Below are 23,581 nucleotides of genomic sequence, written 5' to 3' on the forward strand. Positions count from 1 at the left end.
TGGGAGGTCTGAGAAAGATGACTTATCTCACCGAAATATTAATACTGCATTCATGGTGGCATTTCCAAAGGAGCAGGCCCCCACTCCAGCACTGTTCATGCACAGGCATGACAAATGCAAACGTGTCCCAGCCTCTCCTTAGTCATCATATCCAAAGGCCCATTCATCTGAACTTTGTCAGTAATATCTCTCATGGCGCTGCTGTTTTGACAGCACTTTCCTTTGTGATACCACAGACACCGTGGAAGTGGCTGTCAGACCGATTACACTCCCTGCAGTTTTTCACTCCCTCTACCATAAACAATATCCCTGAAGCCCAGCAGGTCACCAGAAATCCAGGCAGAACCCTCACAGCCCGAGCAGCAGACAGCGTGCTCAGAGAGCTGCAGTCAGCGCTTCAAGCACAAAGCCAGCAAGCCCCTTGTAAACTCTCTGAGAGGAAGTATTAACAAGGCAAGGTCACATTACAAAAAGATTAATGCCCTGCCAAAAATAGCTCTAGATCATGATGGCACATAAACAGTTTGCATGAAGAACAAACAGTAGGGAACAATAAGCTGCGAGGCTATAATTCAATTTAGGAGTCCTGGTAATAAAACAAAAGAGAACATTACATTTTGTGTACCAGTTTGACTAATTTTGGGAGACAGGCTTTGGTCCAGAAATTCAAAGGTCAGGTTAACTTAATGTGCCATGTGATTTTTCTTCCTCTTTGTAGGTATTTTCAAAGCATGACTCTATATAATTTTCCTACAGAATGTAGAGATTTAGTACAAGCAGTCCTGTGCTTCATTTAATACCAATTTAATTCTGCCTACACCTTGTGAAGCATATATGAAAGCATTTACCAGTCTGGCTCTAGTATAAGTTAACAGCTGATTTCTATTCTTGTTTTTTGGTTTAGACAGAGAAATAAACCAAACCTATCCTGCTCCTTTGTCCTGGTGCTCACCATTTTTACAAAGCATGCTACCTTCCACAGTCCACAAGGAATAGTGAAGACTGGCAGACTCCATTCCCAAGTTAGGTACTAACTGCAGTAATTGTAACAGCAGCCAATTTATGTAGGTTTATAAAGGCTTTAAAAACAGCAATGAAGACAGCAATTTAGGACAAGGAAAAGGACAAACTCTATGGGGAAGGATGTTAAAAATTACTTCAAAAAATACAGATCCTTAAAGAGACACAAGTGCTTTCAGCTAAGGTGGGCAGAGGTCTAAGAAACAGCTGGGTTTCCTCTAGGAAAAAGATCTACCAGCTCCACTGAATATACTGAATATACTGATAATTATTTTCTCTTGCTAGATTGTTCACAAAAACTGTTAAGTTTCTCCAATATTTTTCAGGGATTGCAAGCATATGTAAAAACATGAATACCCACAACAAATAACCTACCTGTTCTTGTCTACTGGAAGAGAAAGCCACCAATTTTGCAACCCGGTTTTTTTCAAGAATGCTTGAAAAAAACACTCTCTCAGACACTGTGCATGGTAACAAAATGTCATCCTTTCTTAAAGGTGACCAGGGCCCTCTAAGAAATCACTGGTCACTGGCAAATGAAATACATAGCTGGCTTTTCTTTTTTTTTTTTTTAATCAGAGCTGACAAACCAACCATTTCTGAAACAAATTTATGTAAAGTAACTACAAATGTTTATTCACTGCCAGTAACTAAAAACACTCTGAGGACACCAAACCCAACTAAAAACACAACAGGACACCAATTAAACTAATTTAATGACCCTTGCATCACACTAGATATATCTCCTAATGAGTATTTAATTGCTAGATTAGGTCTTTAAGTTGTGCCATATGCAGTGATTATTTCTGTTAGCTGGTTAGAGTAAGGGCTGGAACTGGAAAGGACATGGAAGTGGGTCCAGAGGCATAGCTGATGAGCAGATTGAGAGGATCAGGGAAGAAAGGCTGGAACCAGCAGAAACAAACAGGAATTTTCACAGGCCTAAGGACATTTGTGTTTGGCAGGAACAAGCTTTCGAGTAAAGACTTCATTTCACACAAAAATGTGGAGTTTAAGAGATTACTGCACTTCGCCAGTAGGAAGGCATATGAAGCCCCTTCTTTGTGGGAAACTATCTGCTTCTAAACAAATTCTTATGTACAGGCTTGGATCTGAAAAACAAAGAACAATTTTTACAACCAGTGTTTTCTGCTTGCCATCTGCACAATGCCAATGCAGACTGCAGCCCAAATGAGACACGTCCCATTTCCAGCATTCACCAAAATTTTAAAACATTCTTTAAAAATTTTTCTCCTCCTCTGGAGAAGAAAAAGAATTGTGCATGTGCTCCTTCTCACCTCATCCTTGTCACTGTCTTATTTTGCTTCAACAATCCCAGTGATTACATGCCTAGGAACATAGCAGCTTTACATTTTGCATTATTTGGCTCCAGTGAATAAGCATTTGCCAGCTATCACATACTACCAACTTAGGTACCTTTTTCTCAGCTGACTGCAGTGGTGACCAGAGCAGTAACATTTTGTTCCTTTTTTGGAGCAATTCATACTCATAAGAGAATGTATTAGGGATTTTGATTTGCTAGATATGCACTTATGTGCCATCCTTCTCTCTTGTGCATGCACACAAAATGCTGGCGAGTGAGCTATGTAACTTTTAAACTCTCTAAACCACTGAACTGTGTTCATCAGTAATAGTTATAAAAATCCAAGCCACACACATCAATCATATTAATTTTTTTATTAATATTTGTTTCAGTGACATTTCAAGTATTTTTTCTCCCTGAGAAATCTTATCTCACATGTCATCTGGTAGTAACTGTGATGAACAGCAGATGAAAAGAGGCAATATGGAAAAAGAAATCCAATTTTACCCCTCCGAGGTAAAAACTGGAGAACAAATCCTTATGCAATTTTCCTTATGTAGTGCCATATTCTCTGTGCTAATTTCACAGAACAAATGGTCATAATTCAGTTTGTGTCATTACAAATGTATGATTTGTAAAGGAGATGAGGGACTTTATAAGTAAAACATAAGCCACACACACAAGAAGAGAGAAGCAAATACCCCAAGGGGGAAGAAAATGGATTCCCTGGAGGGGGCAATTTTACACAGAGGTGGAGCTGTACTGGAAATACCAAGGATATTTCAAATAGTAGCAAGCATGAGTGATTGCCTAATTGCACAGCTCGTTCCTTAGAGCAAATTTCACAATATGTGCAGATACATTCAGAGGGAGTGAGGTATTTATTGATTTTTGTTTCTAAACTGACACACAATTTTGAGGCACTGTGTTTTTCTTCACACGAAAGGCCTCAGCAGATTTCAGCTGCAGCAGCTGCACCTCACCTTTCCAATATTGATCATCAAGAAATGATGGTGCTCCAGTTTCTGTCAGAGGGGGCTTGAGGTGTTGGATGTTTCAGATCAGACACAGGGTTTTCTCAGTCTGTGAGATTGAAAATTTTAAATGCTTCCATTCTCATACACAATTCTTCAGCAACATCTTATTCCAACCATAAGATCACGATCAAAATTAGTAAGTGGAGGTTCTTTCCACTATGTTTTTTATAACTGACTTCAGTATTGGAACACCCAGCTGCTAACTCACATGAGAGCAACCATTTCTCAGATATGTTTTATATGTTTCAAAATATGGCTGCATTTTCTTTTGAGTGAAGCTATTTCCCTTCTTGTTTCTAATCTGCTTTATTCACTCTGGTTGTGCTTGCTCTGTGGTCTTCTCTGCCAGGGGGGTACAGACAGGAAGGCAAGAGGGGACAAAGAAGGACAGGGGCTCCACAGAACCGTGGATAGCAGCTGAACGCTGGGCAAAGAGCAGATCTGTGCCTCTGAACTCCATCTCCCAACACCAGCATGGTGAGGTGTGCAAGCATCTTAAAACACAGATGACATTTTAAAGGAGTACTAACCATGGCTGTATGATCTTACTTTTGGTTTTGTCTTTAATTCTATGGTACATATTTTACTGAATCAGCTATAAAGGCATAAAGAGAATTGTTTAATAGCAATTTGTCACACAAAAATAAAGCCTACCCATATTTCAATGTATTTCACATTGTTTCTGTTTCTGAAGTGTTTGTCTAACATGCACTTACTTGCATATGGAAAAAATGTGAGTATGGAAAGTGGCAAGCTCCTCAAACACCAGCTCTTTGTGTTATTTCCAACACTGATGAGAGCAGCCAGTCTTTCTCCCTGTCAGAGCCAGTGACCCAGCACCACTACGGAAGTGTGACCTGTATTCCATTGTGTTCCATGCCCCAGGAACAAAAATGTCAGCTCTGCTCCAACTGCAAAAATCTCTATTACTATTGATGTAAATTAATAGAGAGAACCTGGGTGGATCTTGCATGATGGGACTTTTGGCTAATAATAACATGTAATTATTTACAGATTAAACACAGTGGATCTAGAGGTTCACAAGAAAAAGTGAGCATGGATGCCTAATGTATATGGCTTTTTCCTTCTCTACAGCACTCTTCATACTGTGGCCACTTTCCAAGAGCTCAGCTTACCAAACAGGCTGCATCAAACCCAGAGCCCATGCTTCTGTTCAGCACAATGAAAAGTTACCCCAAACCAAGTTCATCACACAGGTACTACTTTGAAATGAACTTCACCTCAAATGTAACAACAGCCTGGGGGAAAAAAGCAGATGCCCAATGGAAACGATGGAAAGGTCAGAGCAGAGTTTATGCCTGACTTCTGAACCACTGCTACATCTGAATCACACCTCTCCAAACCCAAATGTGAAAAAGTGAACAGGAAAAGCACCCTGTGCGAGGCATGGGGACATACAAGGTCAGTATTCTATAAATTCTGAGCTTCAGAAGCAGAACTGCAGGACCCGCGATTTATAGGCAGCTCCTGCTGCTGTTTCTAATTGCTAGAGTAGAAATTACGTGCATCCTTCACAGCAGTAGCATGTAAAATCTCTTCTCCTTTTCATCTGCTAAAGCTCAGCCAGCATACCTGTTCATGGGGCTCATTAGTCTGTGCTGCAGATGTTGCTAGATAACCTTGAAAAAGAATTAGTGCAGCTGAGCCCTGTTCTCATTTCTTTGGAGTAGTTAGAATTTGTGCACTTCCTTCAAGCTGTACCTCTCAGTGGGGTGTTCAATACATCATCTTCCCACAGTTCAGGGTGGCTTGTTTTCCTAAGCATTTCCTCTACAATTATTTGGTTTACAGGCACAAAAAAATAACCTTTTGTTTCTGCCACTCGCCTACCCTTTGGTAGAGACAGACATTATCAGTAATATTTATCATACTGTCCAAGTAAGGAAACGTACCCAGTAGATGCTTCTTCACCATTTTAAAATAAGCTTCATGGTATTTGAACAGTGAGTGAGCATGCCATAAACATTCATCAGCTAACACAGTCACTTCCCATAGTCCTCTGGCTCCATAAAGCCATTTACTCATCAATTATCCTAACTCACCTTCAAACGAGAAACTAATAACCTCACAGGAAGACAAGTCACTTTTCCAGAGCATTATAAATTCTTAAATTTTCTTTTAAACTGAGGGTCAGGACTGAAGAAACTGTTGGAGATGAAAGAACATTACAGGTGTCTGCCTTCTGTGCATCTGATGCACAAAACTTCAAGCTTAATGAATCTGCTCACTTCACAGGAACAGGGAATGGAGGCACCTAAATGATTTCCAGCAATCAGGTTTGAATCATGGCATGTTTTTGCACTAAAAGATCAAGCTACAGTTTCTTTCCTGTTACTTGGATTGCTATCAGACAAAGCTCTCACATAATAAATGCAATCTGCCTCTTCCTCCTAATTCCCATTGGGCCCACAACTGCAGCAAAGCAAGCCAATGCCACTGTCAGATGGTGTGTGATGTCACTTATGGATGTCACTTGGGGCACATGCTGAGGACAACCACTGTTTAACAGTCTCTTCAACTGGAATTTCATGACCACCAAACTAATTCTGGTCAGAGTTAAGAAGTCCGTGTGGCACTCATAATGCACTGGTGCTGTTTCTCTGGGTATGTGACTACAGCTGCCAATGCTTACAGGAAGATAGTACAAAAATCACAGGGGACTACAATTACTTACAGGAGAGTAAAGTCATACCCAGCTGAGTGAACAGGACCAGGTTTTCCTTGGCCCAGAAACTCTCATTAACTCTGGAAAATTGCATAAATACTGGAACACAAATCAGACCCGGACCCTCAAGACCACATAGGTTTGTTTTTATGGTCAGAGTGACTTTCATTGTAAGACCAAAGGCCCAAAATTATAAAGAAATGCATGAAAGTATCTTCCCTTCCAGTCAGTTTTATAGGTAACAGAACACACTGAGAGTGGTGATAACAGAAATTCTTCCTTTGTGGAACTGACTAAATGCCAGCATCACCACTGCATTTCAAATGATATTAAGATCAAGGCAATCCAGATATTTTTGATTAAGCCAAAACATTAGCAATACTTCTCCTAACCAACTTTTCACAAAAGGAAATTCTCCAGAAACGCTTTGAAATCAGACATCAAAGTCAGAACAAAAAAGAAGACATTTCGGAGCAGTAATGGGAAACACACAGAGAAACCTACAAAAACATGCCACTCTCTCTGCTGCTGCCATGTGTTTTACAGCACTGTGGGTCAGCCAGCCCAGCACACCGTGCCCTGCCTGGGCTGCAGGCCGCGGGGAACAGCTGCAGGGTTTTACCTGTCAAAAGAGGGCTTTTCTCCACAGTCAAAGGCATCCTGTAGCTCCTTGACGAGATTAGCCTGCCCAGGGAGTCGGAACAGGCCTTCCTCCTTCAGCCCCCGCTGGCGGATGAAGTCCACGCACTGCTCCACCAGCATGGGAGCCAGGCGGTTCCCATAGCGCTTCTCGTACCGCACGGTGTCTTCCAGCTTCTGCCCAAAAATACCTGCACCGGAAAGAGAGCTCTGACTCAGCTGAGCAGCACAAACATATCTGAGGAGTCCACCCTTCTCTTGCAAACCCACGCAATTTGCAGGTCATTTAAATGCCTCGACAATTAACCTACTCCTTTCTTAAGAACAGAATGCTCAGTTTCACCACTGATACTCTTCTGGAAATACAGTGCTGACATGTTTTCCAACAATGCTCAAAAACATTTGAGCACTTATTTAAACATTTGAGCATTTATTTAAAATAAACCACTAAATTATTTGTGAGATCACAGGCACAGAAAACACAGAAATAACACAAACAGGCTTTTCTGTCATAAAGCTTCTGATTGAAAATTGATGCATATCTCCATCTTTTTGGTTAATGCCTAATTATTAAGTATCTCCTCTATTAGTTCTAAAGACATATTAACATTATCTGTACACATGGAGGGAAAAATATTTATAACTCAGAATTTTGTTGCTATTAAATGAAATTACTATTTTGTTCTCCAAACAGACAATGATAAATCCATTACGTATTACCAACTGCATTATCACCATCTGCTTTAGCAGTAATAAATTTTGTGTACGAAAAGAAGTTCCTGACATGAAAGGTGAAATATGTCAGATGAACTGCAGGAAACCTGAATTTGTCCTTAAGCTCAGAAGAAAATGGAGGTTTTTTGACAGAATTAATTTCAACCCTGATCTGAGGGTATCAGTGCTACCACTGGAACGACAGCTACTCTTTACAGCTTATTTTGCCTCTCCTTTCAAAGTGCAGAGCAGCACAATAATGTTCAGGCATGTCATCTGTGCTGGAAGCTCTCTCTTGAGACCACCACTTGCTGAACAGTACTAGGGCTGAAGCAAGGCAATTCAATTTCTATATATAGCAAGACAATGAATGGTTCTAAGGCAGTCACGATCAGAAATTAAAGACCAAATGACTACTTCGCTTTTGCAATGACGTGCACTGTAAAGTATAAAAAAAAAAGAGGCAGTAAATTGTGCCATTCACTGAGCACACTGTTCCTGCTGGTTTAAAAATATAAAATATTTAACAAGAAAAACATTGTTGTTTTGGTTTGCTTTTTCTAAATAAAAGCCCAAAATTGAGCTAGACAGCTTTTGCTTTTGACCTAAAAAACTCAATTCACCCTGATATTTCAATTCAGATTGAAGCATCCATCCAGGTAACCTTTTATGTGTATACATTTTTCCTTTAACAGAAAAGTAACTTACACCTCAGTTGTAGGTAGGACAGCTGCCTTGCAAATGCACAAGGATGTAGGGCAGGTCTCAAGTTACCCATATGGAAGGTCTGAGGTTTGTAGTTAAAAGCAATTATTTTTACTGTAGCAGAGGAAGTAACTGGAGAGAGTAAATGATGTCCTGCTAAGACATCCAGAGAGTCTCTGAGATGCAGAGCAGTGTATTTTGTGATTTCCATGGTACCCACACTTGGGGATGCCAAAACCAGCAGTAGGTAAGGGGAATGAACATCACACAGTCATTCCTTATTACTCCTTTTGTACATGCTGTACAAAACCCAGAGCCCAACAATTAGCAGTTAAAGAAGGAATTTTTGCAATTTCAGAGTCAAGCTTAGAAGAATACTGACTGAAGTAGCATCCACAAAGTTTGGGGCCTTGAGGTTGGCAGAGGAGTTAAGTATGCTAAGTATGTTTTCTTAATTATTGCATACCTTCCTAACCTCCTAAAAACTGACTATGGGGATGGGAGGAGTATTAATTGAATTTGTGTTTCTTGTATTTTTCCAGGTTAAGAGTTGCAGCTGGATGACACAAAGAAAATCCTCAAGTCCTTCCACTTGCTACACTCTGCTTCTCAAAGTAGTGGAATTTGGGAGGAAGGTCCACTGAAAGTCACTTAAGGAATCTGTGTTATTATGAGACTCTGGGGATTTCAAAGCTGTTAATGTATGAGAAGGCTGCACTTCAGTGCCCCCCAGTCTGTCCCTTCTCCCAGCTGAACGAGCCCCATTTTCTCTGCCTCTCCTCAAAGGACAAGTGTTCTAGCTCCTCAACCCAGTAGTGACCCTTTGCTCAACTCACATTAGTATTATCTCCACCTCCTGGCTTTGATGGGTTTTTGCTTCTTAAATGATGTAATATTTGGATAGGGTCTAAAAAATGTTAAGCAGAAGACATTAATCACCTTCCTCCTTCTGCTAGCTCTGCTTCTGCTGATACTGCCCAGACTGCTGTCAAATCTTCCTTGCTGCCAGGTCCACTGATGGCTCATGTCCAGCTTACTGTCCCCCAGGACACCCAGGTCCCTTCCAGAACTGTTTCCCTGGGGTTATTTCTTCTTAGGTACAAGACTGGGCCATCCTACTCCAGCTTGCCCTATGAACATACAGCCTAAGCCTCCTTGCAAGAATGCATGAGATTTCCTGGTTTTAAACACAAGACTCTGCCTCTTTTCAAACAAAATAGGATAGGATATTCCAATTGTATCACACCAGAATGTACACATAACTACACTTCATGCCCACTGACAGTACAATTAGCAGGAGTAAGCTTTCTGCCACTGGTTATATCTTCTTCTCACCATGCCAACTTTCTTTAATCAGTAATGTGCATATTGCAGCTTCCATTTGTAGGAGAGAGTAAGTTCTTAGATCAGAGTGCTTAGGAACTCCTATTAGTAATGACACTACAGTCAAAATACATCACTTTCTATTAATACATTTTTTGATGCTGCCTTTTTTTTTTTTTTTTTTTTTTGGTTCATTTTAAAATTGGTTTTCAAAGCACATCTAATAGATAATGAATAAAATCAGAATAAGGGCATTTTGTGCAGTGGGAGCAAAAACCCCTTAGCATATTATTACAAATTGCTGATGCACCACAACATAAAATGTACTGAAAACAGGTGGGAACCAGAAAGCACCAAGATGTCTGTAACTATTTTTCAATGTGTTTGGCACTGGAATTAATCTCAGGCAGGCTTGGGTTGGTGTCTAAGTGTAGGTTGAACAAGATTCTCCAAAGGAAGCATTTCCTCCACCTAACAAACATGGAACACTGCACCAGGCAGCACTTGGCCATGAAATGAATCAGTCGTGATAAGCTTGCACAAATATTGACCTGAAGTTAGAGATTTGCTGATGCCTTATGGCAAAGGCACTCTGCTGCCAGGGGCAGAAGGGACAGAAACATGGCAACTGTGCTTCCACATCATGTTGCCATAACTTCTACCTGGCTCATCATCCTTCTGGTGTCTCCTGGGTCAGGCATACCTTCTCCCACTGCCCCTCTCTAATGCTTTCATCCCCTCTCATGCATGCCACAGCTAACTGCTACAGAGATGCTGCAGACAAACAGTCTACAAGCATTAAGAGGTTGACTATTTGGAAGCAAAAGCATTCCTGTGGAAACTGCAGTTCCATAATGTTTGGCAGAGAAAATGAGAAACACTATCAGTTATAATTGGTAACTACTTGCACCTCCTTTATAAAGAAGGAAGGAAAAGACAGTCCAAGCTATGGAGACTAGATTATAACCAAAATCACAGAGATAATCTCAAATGCTGTTTCTTAGGAGTAAATTTCCACTACAGTAAATAAACAAGAACATCTCTGTTGGAGAAGGAAGTAAAAGAGAGGCCTCATAACTCATGTTCTAATCCAAACTCAAGTGGCTCCTAAATCTCAATGTCTCCAAAATCCAGAAGCGCACAGATACACAAGAGCTGACCTGTGGCTTGGTTTATCCTTGGGATGGGGTACCAGAGGAGAAACAAATCAATAAGAAACCATGAGATTCAGAATAGCACTGGTTTGGCATCCCCACAGCTGGTGGAAGGCAGGGAAATGCACAGGATCCAGTTCTGACCAGTCATTAGATTTAATCAGCAGAACTGCTTTTTCAGAGAGCCCTTGCAGGTCTGTAAAGCTATATCCAATTAAGCCAAGATCACGCATAACATCAAAGAGGAAAATCACATGCTGGTAAAGGGCATGCTGAGCAGTTATTCATTAACTAGAACATTCCCGTGGCACAAGTTTTGTAAACACTTGGAGAAACTGGGTTTCCATGCTTAACAGATCCCCAAAAACCTTATGAAAAACACCACAGTGCTGTATGCAAATTCTGCATATGTCTTATGAGCTGTGGAAGCATTGTGGTCATTGTTCATGGTACACAGTCACAGTTAAGAGTATGGCTTTAAAATCTAAGAATGCTATTAGTCAATGATTTCCTTAGCTAGCTGAAGACAGGCAGGCATCACATCTAAAGTCCATGGACTTCTGATTCAGGAGGAAAAAAGGAGAAAAAATCTAGGTGTCCATTCTGCCCATAAGGAAAGGCTTGAAATAAGGAATATCTCAAAAAAGGCCACCTACCACTCTAGATCCACCTCAGCACACACATTCAGTGAGCCAAAAGGTTTCAGACAGCAAAAGGCACTGAGGGCTGATGTTTTCATAGATGACCCAGAGGATCAAGGGAGCCTGGTGCTTGCAAAACAAGTTCTGGTTTCATGGGCTGTACTGATCAGAAAGGGTCAGTTAAGGTTAAAGGAACTGATCTCAGCTTAGAATCTGGATGTGAATTTTTGAACAGCTCTTAATTCTTCATCAGTAATTCATTGACAGAAAATAACAGATCAGATGAATGGCTTTCAACAGTGGGGCTGGGAACAAAGGTCCTGCAATAACACAAAAGAAGTGGCTGTCATGACCACATAACACCTAGTAAAGAGCTTTTAATCATTATTTTCCATCACCTTTCTGCTCAGATGTTCCCCAGCAGTAAGTGCTGTTTTGAGTGGATCAAAGACAGGGAGTATTTTCTTCTTCTCTACAGAATTTTGTAACATACAGGAGAGGAAAAACCCCACCAAAACCAGTGGTAGCAGAATTTTATTCCTGCCTGAATAAGGTAAGATAAACTCCCACCCTGGAGTTTAAAACATATGCACACCCCAATAATCTGCTTGCAAAAACAACTCTGATACAAGAGCAGACTTAGATACAGGAAAGGAAAGGAGACAATCTTGAAAACATCTTCAGGAACTTGTCACAGTTGATCACATCAGAGCCTGCACTATTTCTCTGGTCACAGCCAATGCCACCTCCTTCTCCACAACCCTGTGCACCCAAATTCACCACATTATTGAACAATCTCAACACTGCATGCCTCCTCAGATACAGCTTTTTCCATTGACCCTGCATGTTCTCTATGGAAGTTCCTGTGGTGGTAATCAGAGAGCATCTGCTTCAAGCTGGAGTTTGAAGATGTTTGCCTCTGTCTCTGTTCAAGTGCTGCCCTCTGAGCTTTGACTTCTCCTATGACGTGACTCCTAAACCCCAAAAGTCTGGCATTAATGTTTTTGTGCAACTACAATGGAAACTTGATCTGGATTTCCAGGAGGAGTTCTATACTTGATGTCATTGGTGAAGATGATGTCATGATTCTCTTATACATCTTCCCATGACTAGCCAGTGGTTTTCCCTGCTAATTTTATTTTCTGCATTATGTTGCACAGCTTAGATCTAATTGATCTGCTTTATGCAATGATGGATTAGGTTTACAGAAGGCTAATTTTGCCCTTTTTTAATACTTAGGTATACAATCTGCAAATGAAGTTGCAATAATTCAGTAAGCCAATTAATAAGACAAGTGCAGTTAGCCTAATGTGCCAGTGCCACCATAGTCAGGGCTTGACTGAATCCAGTTAGTATCTGTTAATCTTTCTGTTGACTTCAGTGGGATATGGATCAAGTTAAATACATGCCCCAGCACTCCACAGCTCTGATCTAGGGGCCTTGACAGAAAATGTATATAAGAAAGCAACCAAAACAAATTTTACATAGAGGAAAGCAAATTAGCAGCATCACCTCCATCACTCTGTCCTCTGCCCCAAGTGCTGCTGCTTCACTTGGGAGTTTTAGGCATGGAGAGTTTCTGTATCAGAACATATGGGGGAAGAATCAACAGCTGAAGCTCTTTCTTGGAGCAGCTAAGGCTGTACCCAGGCACAAAGGCAGCTGTCGGGCAAAATTATCAGTTAATCCTTTATTCAACTTCCAAACATTTCTCAAATAGTTAAGGGTATAAACGGAGCACAGGCAGCTCTAATTCACACCTACACCTTGAAATGCAATACACATGCACATCCTCCTGGCCAGGAGTCCTCCAGCAGGACTGAACTCCAGCCACCAAGGGCCTTGGGGAGGGGGGTACAGGGGGCAAGCAGCTCCCAGTGCTACCTCAGCTGCATGTGATAGCTGATCTCTGCAGCAGCTCTGCAGTGAGCCCCTCGCTGGCTGCGATCCTTCCTTCCAAGACATCGCCCCTGACTGCCTGCTCGCCAACCCTCGAAAGCAATGATGTCACTCCACTGCTGCTGAGGCTTGGGAGCAAGGAGCTGCCTGCTCCTGCAAAAGGGCAAATGGCAGCACGGGGCAACAGCTGAGGAAGGAGCAGCAGAAGAAGGTGACAGAATTTGTATAATTTGTACATATTATTTGTAAAATTGTAAGATAATTTCTCACGCTTCAGAAGAACATGACAATTTAGCCCTTTCGCTTGGATTTCTCAGTCCAGCAGAGCTTTTAAAACAGCACAAATTTTCATCCTCTTTTCCCCCCACACAAAGTTTTTGTCCTTGTCCTGGAAACAGTTTCTCCCCACCCATCCCAAGTGCCCTAGCACCTTACTATCCCTCGTTGTATCTCTCAGACATGTTTTTCCCTTCCAGTGCTTTCAGCTGACATATTATGACATCCAGTCTCCTCTTTGCCCTTTTACCCCGAGTACTTCCATGCTCTGCTTCAACAGGGATATGCGCAATCCAAAACAAAACTGGCTATAAACCTCTCTATGCAGCAGGTGAAAAGGCAAATGCAGGCTGCAGGGCAGCACGATGAAGTAGCAATGCAGCCCTTGCACCAGGACAGTGCACTGTAGAGCTACACTTCATTCCATCAGAAACCTCTGAAATCAAGGACTCAAGCTTCTGCACAGATAGACATTGATCACCTTGCTGCTCCCTCTCTTCTCCCTCCCTCCTCCCAACAGACAAAATGCAAATATAAACTCTCTTTCCTGATGTTCTGCCAAACAGGCAACTCAGAGCATCACAGGTCTAATTCCCTCAGTGTTCTCACTCAATTCTGCTCAGAGGCACTGCAATGATCTTGTCTCATTCCACCTCATTCCTGCATTCATGGGCTATTATGTAGAGGAGACAGTATCCGCTGGCCAGCTACAAACAAACTGAACAAAGGAGTAAATAAATCATTCGTGGAATGTTGGCATCTGCATTGTTTAATGCCTTTTGTTTGGGTGCTCTCATCTGCCCCTGCACACAGAGCAGACCCCCTTGCCTTCTCAGAAGCCACGGCTTCACCAGCCCAGCAGAGCACAGCACAGAGCACACCTACCTTTGCGGAAACTAAAGCACCTCTTAATTCTCCTGTAAGTAGTTTTGGGAATGAAGGGAGCTGCTGCTAAGGCACCAGGGCTGCGGACTCCAGCATTCCTGTCTTCAGGCATCGTACAGGCCAGAGCCCCCACGTCCCTCCAAAGCTCTCCTTTACCAGCAGCATCCAGACAAAACACCACGATTAATCATCGCTACTGACTGCTGAGGAGTTTTTGTAATAGTGTATTTTCCTCTGGAGCTAGGAGATTTGTGGTCTTCTAGATCTTGGGTAGGGCTTGCAACGATCTCGATGTTCTCTTCCCTGCTTCAGTTTTGCTTTGGGGAACAATTTCTTTCCATCTATTTCCTTTAGTTTCTTTTATTTCCTGCAGTGAGACAACTGCCTATTATGCAATGTCACAACAAAAGAGTTTCAGCAAAAAGATGTATCTTCCATTCAAACAGAAGTGCCTGCACAGATGGATGGGAGAAAGACCTCTTCCTCCCGGCTGGAACAGGAGGCTGAGTGCCAGAGACTCTTATTCCACAGCAAAAGCTCAGCACTGTGCGGTGTGCAAGGGGAAAGAGAAGAACAACACCAAAAAGGCCACGGAAGAATCCTTCGGGATACAAGACTCCTCGCTGGCACCCTTTATTTCCGCAACCGAGAAGCAAAAATAACAGTCCCTTCGCCCGAAAGGCTCTTTGTCGGTACCAGATTCCTCCCAAAAGTCCTTTTACACGGCCAGCTCCTCGTGTGATGCTCTCGCGGGCTTCTCGCTTGTTTTATTGCCTTCCAACTACCAGGAGCTCTCCCGGGAGAGGCGCGTCAGATGCGGCAGCGGCGCATCCCTGCCGGCAGGATCCCGGGAGCCGCTGAGGAATCCGTGCCTGCAGCGGGGGATGCTCAGGCGGCAGGGCTGGCAGCAGGGCAGGCAGCAGGGCAGGCAGCAGGGCAGGCAGCAGGGCAGGCAGCAGGGCTGGCAGCAGGGCAGGCAGCAGGGCAGGCAGCAGGGCTGTGCTGCTGCCGCCTGCGTGCAGCAGGTGCGGGGAGGACGCGGCGCGGCAGCCGCAGCGCAGGTTTGTGGCTCCTCGGGTGACTTTGAGTTGACTTCAGGCTGTGCCTGTCATGTGCGGCGGCTGGGAGAGCGAGCAGGCTGCGCCCGGCTCCTGCAGGAGGTGCCAGACCTTACACTACTACCTAGCCCTGCTAAAATGCTCATGCTCCTTCTCGCCGCCTCCCTCCCCGCTTACTTGCAGGCTCTGTGAAAAATTGCCTTTTTAATCTAATCAGGAAGGGAATTTCATGTGCAAACAGGCATTACATGCCCTGCCTCATTTGCATTTCTTTTCCCTTTCAGATTTTTCTTTCCACAGTCACCTTATTCTTCTGGTGCAAAAAACAACCTGTTTCTGATGAGCTTAGCAGATTCCCACCTGCCCCCCCTCCCACCTTCTCCTTCCAGCACAGGTTAACAAATAACAATTTAATGATAAGGTTAATTATTTACAGAGCTCCTCACTCTGGTACCAGGAGTCTTCTCCTGCTGCCAGACAAACTTTAAATATTAGTGGCTCAGCAAGGTTTGTACACATCCGCTGCACACACACACACAGAGCTTACTTACAATGCTTAAAAGAACCAGAAAATTCACGTGTTACTCAAAGTGGCACTTAACTTGTGTGACACCAGGCTATTGTGGTTTACCACTAAGGACTGAAATTCAGGAAGCTGATATAAAACGAGTGTTTTGATTAATTAGCTGTCTGAAATAATGTTGTGTTGCAAGTAATTACTTGTTAGTGGCTAGTCGTCATCATGTGATGGCAACTTTCCTGTATATTTTTTAATATGTAAAGCCATTTTTAACTTCAGCAGCTACAGATCAGAAAGGCAGGCTCTTAAGACATCTGAAGGCAGAAGTGCCTGTCTTAAGAAGAGTCAGACTGTTGCAGCAACATCCACAATAGCAAGGATAATAAAAATGTGAGTGTGTCTGGTCATTCATAATTACAGAAGAGTTAACAGGATTTATTTATACTTGTTAAATAGCTCTGACTATCAAGTAGTGAATAAAATGGAGGACATGTTGGAAACTCGGTTCTTAACGGTGACACATCCCAGGATACTGCCTTTGCCTTGTTATCACAGTCAAACCTTCTCCATGAACACTACACTCTAAACTACGTTCCAGCTATTTTTGCATTTTCCAGGGAGTTAACCGTTTGCTTCCCAATACAAACAACCCTGAATCAGTATACTTGTTCAAGAAACCCAAAAAGAAAAATAAAAACATACTTGGAAGTGTTTTAACTGCAAATGAATTGGAAAGGTAATGCAAGGATTGCACCCCTCTAGTTTGATGCAAATCAGCAAGTAAAATCCTCAGCGAGGTGCCTCCCTCAGTAACTGGCATTAAACATTCCTGCAACAATGATGATGTCCTGAGAATTTTCTTGGTGGCTGGAAGGATTCCCAGCTGCAAATCACAAATAGCTCTTGCCCTATAAAAGCAAATGAGGAGCTGGTGAAGAAAGCACAGGGTCAGGACTTGCGAGATTTGGTTTCTATTTGTAGCCCTGTTCATTGACTTGGGCTAGAATTTAGTTTCACCTAATGGCAGCTCCCTGTCTGTGACATGTGGAGACACCTCCACTTGCAGCAGGACAGCAAGGCTGCCTTTCCCTATTATCTGCCACAGAAAGATACTGTGGTGCAGGAAGCACAAAAATCCACAAAGATACTCTCTGAAAAATCCACTTCTGCTAAGCCTCCAAATGTATTACTGCCACAGCAGCTTATGCTGCTACTGGATGGAGTAGGAGAATGCTGAGGAGCTCAACACAAGGCCTACTTTCTGCAGAAAAAGCTGGGGATGGGTGATCTTTGTGCTGTGTAAAAAACCACATTTCTTACCTAGCCTGACTACAGAAGACTGTGCTACTTCTATCTTCCCTTTCCCAAACCAAGTCCACATACCTGTAGCAGTTCACGCCTTTTAAGATAAACCTTTCACTCGGTGAGTTTTGGGGTTTTTTTGGTACGTTGTTTTCTTTTTTTTAAAGCATTCTAAGACCTACATTTCCAGATTCAGGACTGTGCCATCTTATTTAACATAAAGGGCCAGATGCCAGTGACATGACTGCTTTGCACCATCTTTTCAAGGCACATTCTCCCAGGAGAAGCCATGGAGAAGGCAGTCATGTTTCAGAGATGCCATGCAGGCCCTAGCTGGCCAAGTCCCTCAGTGCAGCCCACCAGTGAGGCCAAAGTCCTCTCCTAAACACTGTGTGACCTGAATAAAGCACAAAGGAAGATGAGTGACTTACAAGAAAAGTTTTATTTAAAATTTCCATTAGTCTCTCCCTCCTCCCTCCTTCTACCCAGCAGTTAAGAGAAGTCAGCAAAAAGAGTTTTCAGTGACAGCTGCACTTCTTGATCGTGAAACAGCACAGACAATCCTGCCCTCCTGACTTTTTTCCAGCAATCTGCAGACAACAATAATCATTTGCTGCAATACAGGTGTAGGGAAATATTTCTGGCCTCAGAGTTAGAGATTTGAGAGGTCCAAGGAACAGACTGATTAACATACAGACATTGTGTGCAAGAGTATCAATCACACTCATATTATAATATAGATATTATCACCAGAATAGTAATGATGAAAATTAGTACAATAATTTGCAACCCACTCAACATAAGAGAGCTTTTAAAAAAAGACAACTAGACTCCCAATGATAAATTTTGGTCCAGTACTACTGAAATCATTGGAGATGCCAATCAAATTCCCACACTGTTAGTGCTAATATTCTGAGGCACAGCTTTATATAATGCTATTACTGCTCTTAGCTGTCACTGGCAGGAGAACTGCTGACAGCTTTTCCAACAGGCATTTAAGAAACACCATGGATGGTTTTTCAGCTGGTGACCAAAGGAATTACCCTGCAGGAAAGCTGATTTCATACAAGACCAATCTTCTTTAAAACTTCCCCTCACACTATCATGTGCTATCCTCACCAAGGGAAGCGGTTCCAGACAGTTCAAAGTCTTTTAATTGAGCCCTCTGCATGGAAACATGTTTACTCCTTTTCTGGAAAGATCTAGACCCTTCTCCTCTTCACTTCAAAACCCTGGCTGCGACTCAGAGATAACAGAAGAGCCGCTGTGAGCCTTTGTGCATCTGTGAGCAGTGCATGTTCCCTCCATGACTCACCTCCTCCAAAGGGTGCCCATATAACCCTGCGGATGGATTTCACCCAATCCTCCATGTCATTCTGCGTGCTCGCCATGAGGAGGTAGGTCTCATGATTGGCTGTCATCCGCTCCCGGTCTCCTCCTGCAACACAAGAGAATTGCCCTTAGGAACCCTTCTGCTTCCCTGCCCAGCCAAGCTCCTGCCACTCTGGCTGCTGGAAGCACCAGAGCAAGCAGACGTGGACACTGTGCAGTGCTTGCTGACAGACATGGCATGAAAAGAAGGTCCTGTAAGTACATTCCCCATGAGACACTGAGAAGCTGTCATGCTTCCAAAAGGAAATGAGAGGATAAATGTCATCAGTAAATAAAAACAGCCCCATGCTGTTCCAAGAACCACGGGGGCCTGCACTAATCTGTAACTTGATACACGCACTGGAAATTTTGCTGCAGTTACTGTACCACGATGGAGAGAATAAATGCAGAGACTGATAAGGGTGCTTTGAACAAGTGGGGATGACTCCATTCTTATTTTCAGGAACACACTGTGCCACATTCAGGGCAGTAACACTTGATACACCCAAGTGCTGCTGTGACTCCCTAAGGAGAAGGCAGACGACACGGTACAGCCCGCTGCCTTGGACAGCTCGGATGAGGATTAGATAAAAGGGAACACGCTGCCTTTTTATCCTTTCTGTAAAGAATGGGCCCACACTAAGAAGGTCAAAACCAGAACTTGGCTTGCCACAGCTCCACGTTTTCAGACCTGTAGTACTGTTTCATCTCCATTCTAAAAGGTACCTTAGTACAAGGGCACTGAGGATTCAAACCACCTTTCCAGCATTGCAGAATGCCAAACCCTTCCAGAAAAAGAGTGGCATTTTAATGCCCTTTCACTGAGCCAAGGGCATACACAAGTACTCCACACACAAATGCAATGCACCTAGAAATCCCATCAGTCCTGTATTCACATCTTTCCAGCTTCTTACATTCCCATTTTTTATCCTGGTGATATCTAAAGTAAATATCTCTGCTCATTACAACAGGAATACTGCTCCTGGAAGAGTGCCATGCTTAGTGCTGGGCATTCAAACAGCTAGGATTTTAAAGAGAAATTTCTTAAGAACTAGAAAATCCCAGCCCAAGTATTCTGTATTAATTACTCCTGTAGACCATGCTTAACAGAACTAGGACACACAACTGTAAAAGAGACTTAACGAAACTTGATGAATGTAAAAGCCAGACACTGGCAGATTCTACTGAAAATTTATTCTTAAGGATTGCATAATTATTCAAAATCTAAATTTTAACTTGGAGGTAAACAGAGATTCTGGTTTTCTACGGCCGAAACTCAGCCATTCATATGCCCTATGCTCCCCAAAAAGGCATCAAAACAAATAATGCAACAACCTGAACTACAGTACATTTTGGACCATACCACAGTTTAAAAGTCTAAAGAACACTGGTTTGTTTTTTTTTCTCTAAGATATAGTAAGGATGAACCTATATCAATACTAGAAAAATATCAAGATTAATTTTTTTAAAAACCTTTTCAGTGACTAGCCCAAGGTCAGTACAAAACATGGGTCTTACTTCCATGCTATGTCCCATCCTTTTTACCACAGAGAATGAGGGTAAGGGGACAGGGAAGCATCAGAATTCCCAGACCTTAACATTCCACATCAACCCTGCCCAGCAGAAAACACACAGTCAGGCCCTGGGAACTTGCTCCCCACTTTTACCTGTTACACATTCATTTAAACCAGAAAAAGACAGATTTCTGATTCAAGGACAAAAAGGAGACATTTTACACATCATCTATAGTTCTCACCCTAAAAAGACCAAAAATTAAGGATAGAAGCATAAAACCTCAATATATTCTTACAGCTATTAAATATAATAGTAATAAATACAGCATAGAGAAAAATAATGCACCACAACTGAATCCTTTCTGTGGCTTATGAAACCTGAAGAAATTACTTATCATATTGCACTGTAGCTCCTTTTTATTTCAGTGGACTGGGATCTTGCAAGGTGCCACACAAAAATACACCCAAAAAACATGCATAAACATAATATATATCAGATCCAGCAATAAAAAAAAAAAAAAAAAAAAAAAAAACACCAAAAAACTGGCAACGTGGTCTTTTTCACTAAAGAGACAAGAAAAAATATCACATGTGATGGTCATCTCAGGTGCTGCCAGATCGATCCATATTCTTTTAATAGCCTGCATATTTAAACTCAACAGATTATGTAATACTTGCTTAACAGATGATGTAGTATTTACCAAGTTACCATGTTATGACAAATTGGAGGGTGTTCTCCAGATAGAGTGGATTAATCCTGGAAGCCTAGCTAGCTTATTTACAGTGTGAATTCCAGAGCAGTACTTTAGCTCAGGTAAACACCCACTGAGACAACACACAATCAGCCTGATTTTGCAGAGAAGGAAAGCATAATGTTTGGTTACATTTCCTTGTTATGAGAAAGTGAAGCTTTCCTAACAGAAAGAGCTTCATCATTTTTTAGCAATTTTGGAGGTACTTTGTAATTCATATCCCTTTCTTTCAGACACAATACTGGATCTTGCAGGTTCTCCTACTTGTGTGTTAGTGTAGATATTATTCATTAACTAAAGCCACATTAAAAGATTTTTTGGGACACAATAGCACTTGGATTTGTGTTTTACTGCAAATATTAATTTTTAGTAAGAGTATATTTTAAATGCAGAATTTACAAGATAAGACAAGAAGAAATGACCATGATTTGGGAAAGAAAAGATAAGAAATATCAGAAAAACAAAAATAGAATTAGGACCTTTCTGAATCTTCAGTAGGTCTGCAGGACACTTGTGAAAGACATTTTTTGGAACATCCACTTCCATTTTTTTTTCCTTTTAATACTTTTGTTATGACCACAATGAAGCAAGAAGAGATCACAATCTCCGATAATCAGACATCTATTCATACCACAGATATCAGCATTAAGAATATCAACTTGAAAATGGTGCTCAGCATGAACTCACACTGCAGATGTGAATCCATACTCTTTTCCATGTGCAAACCATAACCTATTTTACCTATATTGTTTTCTAGTTTCAGATTATGCCCTCTCAATTTTCCCTGCCTGCATTCGCAGTCCAAGAAATGCCTGAGCCTGTGTGATGTGGCCTGGTTGTGAACAGCACAGCCAACTCAAGGGACTGGAATATGAACTCCACTTTTTCCCCATCTTTTTCCCTTTGTTAATTTGCAGTTGCCAGAGGAGCTGGAAGGAGCAGAACCCAGACCACCTGACCGAAGAAGCTGACTATGGTGTGTTTGAGATGAAAAGCTGCTGTTTGCACCACTGATGTGTACATCCCGTACATTCCAGCCTCTGGAAACTGCCAAAAGAAATTGGATCTACACTGTTTGGAGTCTCAAAATGACAATGTACCATCACACAATGTTACTCCTGTGGCCCTAACCAGACCCTAATCCGCTTTATTTCCTTGGCAGCAGCAGAAAGGAACTCTTATTCATTAAAGGGATCTATCCATAACACCCATATGGGTGCCCAGTACTCTGTCCTGCTGCTCAGGGGCTCACTGACCCACAGACTGGTGCTGCTGGTACCCCCAGTACCAGCAAGAGATTTTAAGAACTCTTGCCAGCATCCAGAAAAAACAAAAAACAACCCCACAATCCCAAGCTACAGTTAAAATACAGAGAGGCCAATTGCTGCAGGGATCCACTCTGCAGGGGAAAAGAGAGGGCCCAGGCTGTGCTGGTGACGCAGCACCACAGCTCCCACTTGGAGAGGCACTGTGATCAGGGACTGCATTTAAGGGGGGACTGCTCCCTGAAGTACCAGGCTCAACAGCCCTGCAGCTCCTTACAGCCCATCCATTAAAGGAGAAGGCACAGACATTCTGGCATCCAGTCCTGAAAGGTGCTTTTACTACTTTGTAGACTTTTCCTGTCTAAGCCAACACCTTTCTTTACCTGGATGTACCCGGGCTGAACTCTGTACGAAGTATTGCCTTTGTCTTTTTAAAAGGATCTTGGATTTCCTGTGAACAGTGGTTCCAGCATTTCTTGAGAATGGAATGTGAAAGGATTAAATTCATACCAACTGTTTAAGAGAGAATTTTCTCCCAGGAGGAACATCAAAAAACTAGGATTAATCCGATTTTTTCTGAGCTGAGAATGTCATGGCCAACCTCACAAGAACATTCCCATTCTAAACAAAAAATTAAAATTAAATTGGGGACCAATTTCAAAGTGAAACAGTTTCCTACTCCCTTGTGCATTTTTCTTAGCCACAGTTTCTGGAACCCGTAACAAGAGAACTCACTGAGTTTTCTCCAGAAACATCCTCCTGCTTGGATGCTTTATATTTGTCTCCTCAGGAAAAACCTAAATAGTAAAATTTTAGCCTTCTTATGTTTCAGATGAATACGCTAAATGCACCTCCATATGGTATTCAAACAGAAATACCTCCTGTTTCTCTACCACCTCCCAGCACACTCTTCTCTGTTCAGGTGGATGGTAAGACTGTGTGACTTATCATTCCTGATCAGGACTCCAGTTAGTATTACTTCACAAGCAAAACACCAGCATTCATGATAAAATTCACAGCTCTTCCACTACACTTTGTGTTCCTAAATTTTCCCCTTTGCTGCAAATGAACTGTACACTAACTGACATAATTAATCTATGTCTCCAGAAAAACCCACCTGGATTTCCTGCATTAACTTTCATTTTAAAGCATTTGTATTCAGACATTTTAATCCGGAGCAGAAATCATCTCACCAAATTGTGGAGACAGTATCAGAGAAAAAGATGAACACCTTATTATTCTCCTTTTTTTCTAATGAAACTCCTTGTTCAAGAAAAAACACCAGAAATTTTTGGTTACCCAACCTTGACAGCAAAAGCACTGCTGCTTTAAGCATAGGTCTGACCTGACACACTGATGTGCTACAGTTCAAATCCAAATATGCACATTTGTCTTGCATATGCCAAAGCTGGAAACTATGGGATCCAGCCATCCTCAAGTGAGACAAGGAACTCCACCACAGCTGTTAAACTTTAATGAAATGTGTGAACTATTCT

General features: G+C 42.1%; 1 protein-coding gene across 6 annotated transcripts in view; it reads right to left on the reverse strand.

Annotated features, from left to right (window-relative positions):
* The window catches only part of ARHGAP24 (Rho GTPase activating protein 24), a 183,444-nt gene that overhangs the window by 11,754 nt on the left and 148,109 nt on the right, over window positions 1-23,581 (reverse strand). For 5 of the 6 annotated variants that reach the window (XM_054632990.2, XM_077177010.1, XM_077177013.1 and 2 more), the window contains 2 exons: window positions 18,499-18,621; window positions 6,690-6,897 (listed from right to left, as the gene is read on the reverse strand). In XM_054632990.2, the coding sequence (XP_054488965.2) occupies window positions 6,690-6,897; window positions 18,499-18,621 (331 nt within the window). Of the gene's footprint in view, window positions 1-6,689; window positions 6,898-14,303; window positions 15,498-18,498; window positions 18,622-23,581 lie in introns of those variants that run through there. The other variant, XM_054632991.2, reaches the window with a different exon arrangement.

This window comes from Agelaius phoeniceus, chromosome 4 (genome assembly GCF_051311805.1).
Source record: "Agelaius phoeniceus isolate bAgePho1 chromosome 4, bAgePho1.hap1, whole genome shotgun sequence".
Classification (NCBI taxonomy): Eukaryota; Metazoa; Chordata; class Aves; order Passeriformes; family Icteridae; genus Agelaius; species Agelaius phoeniceus.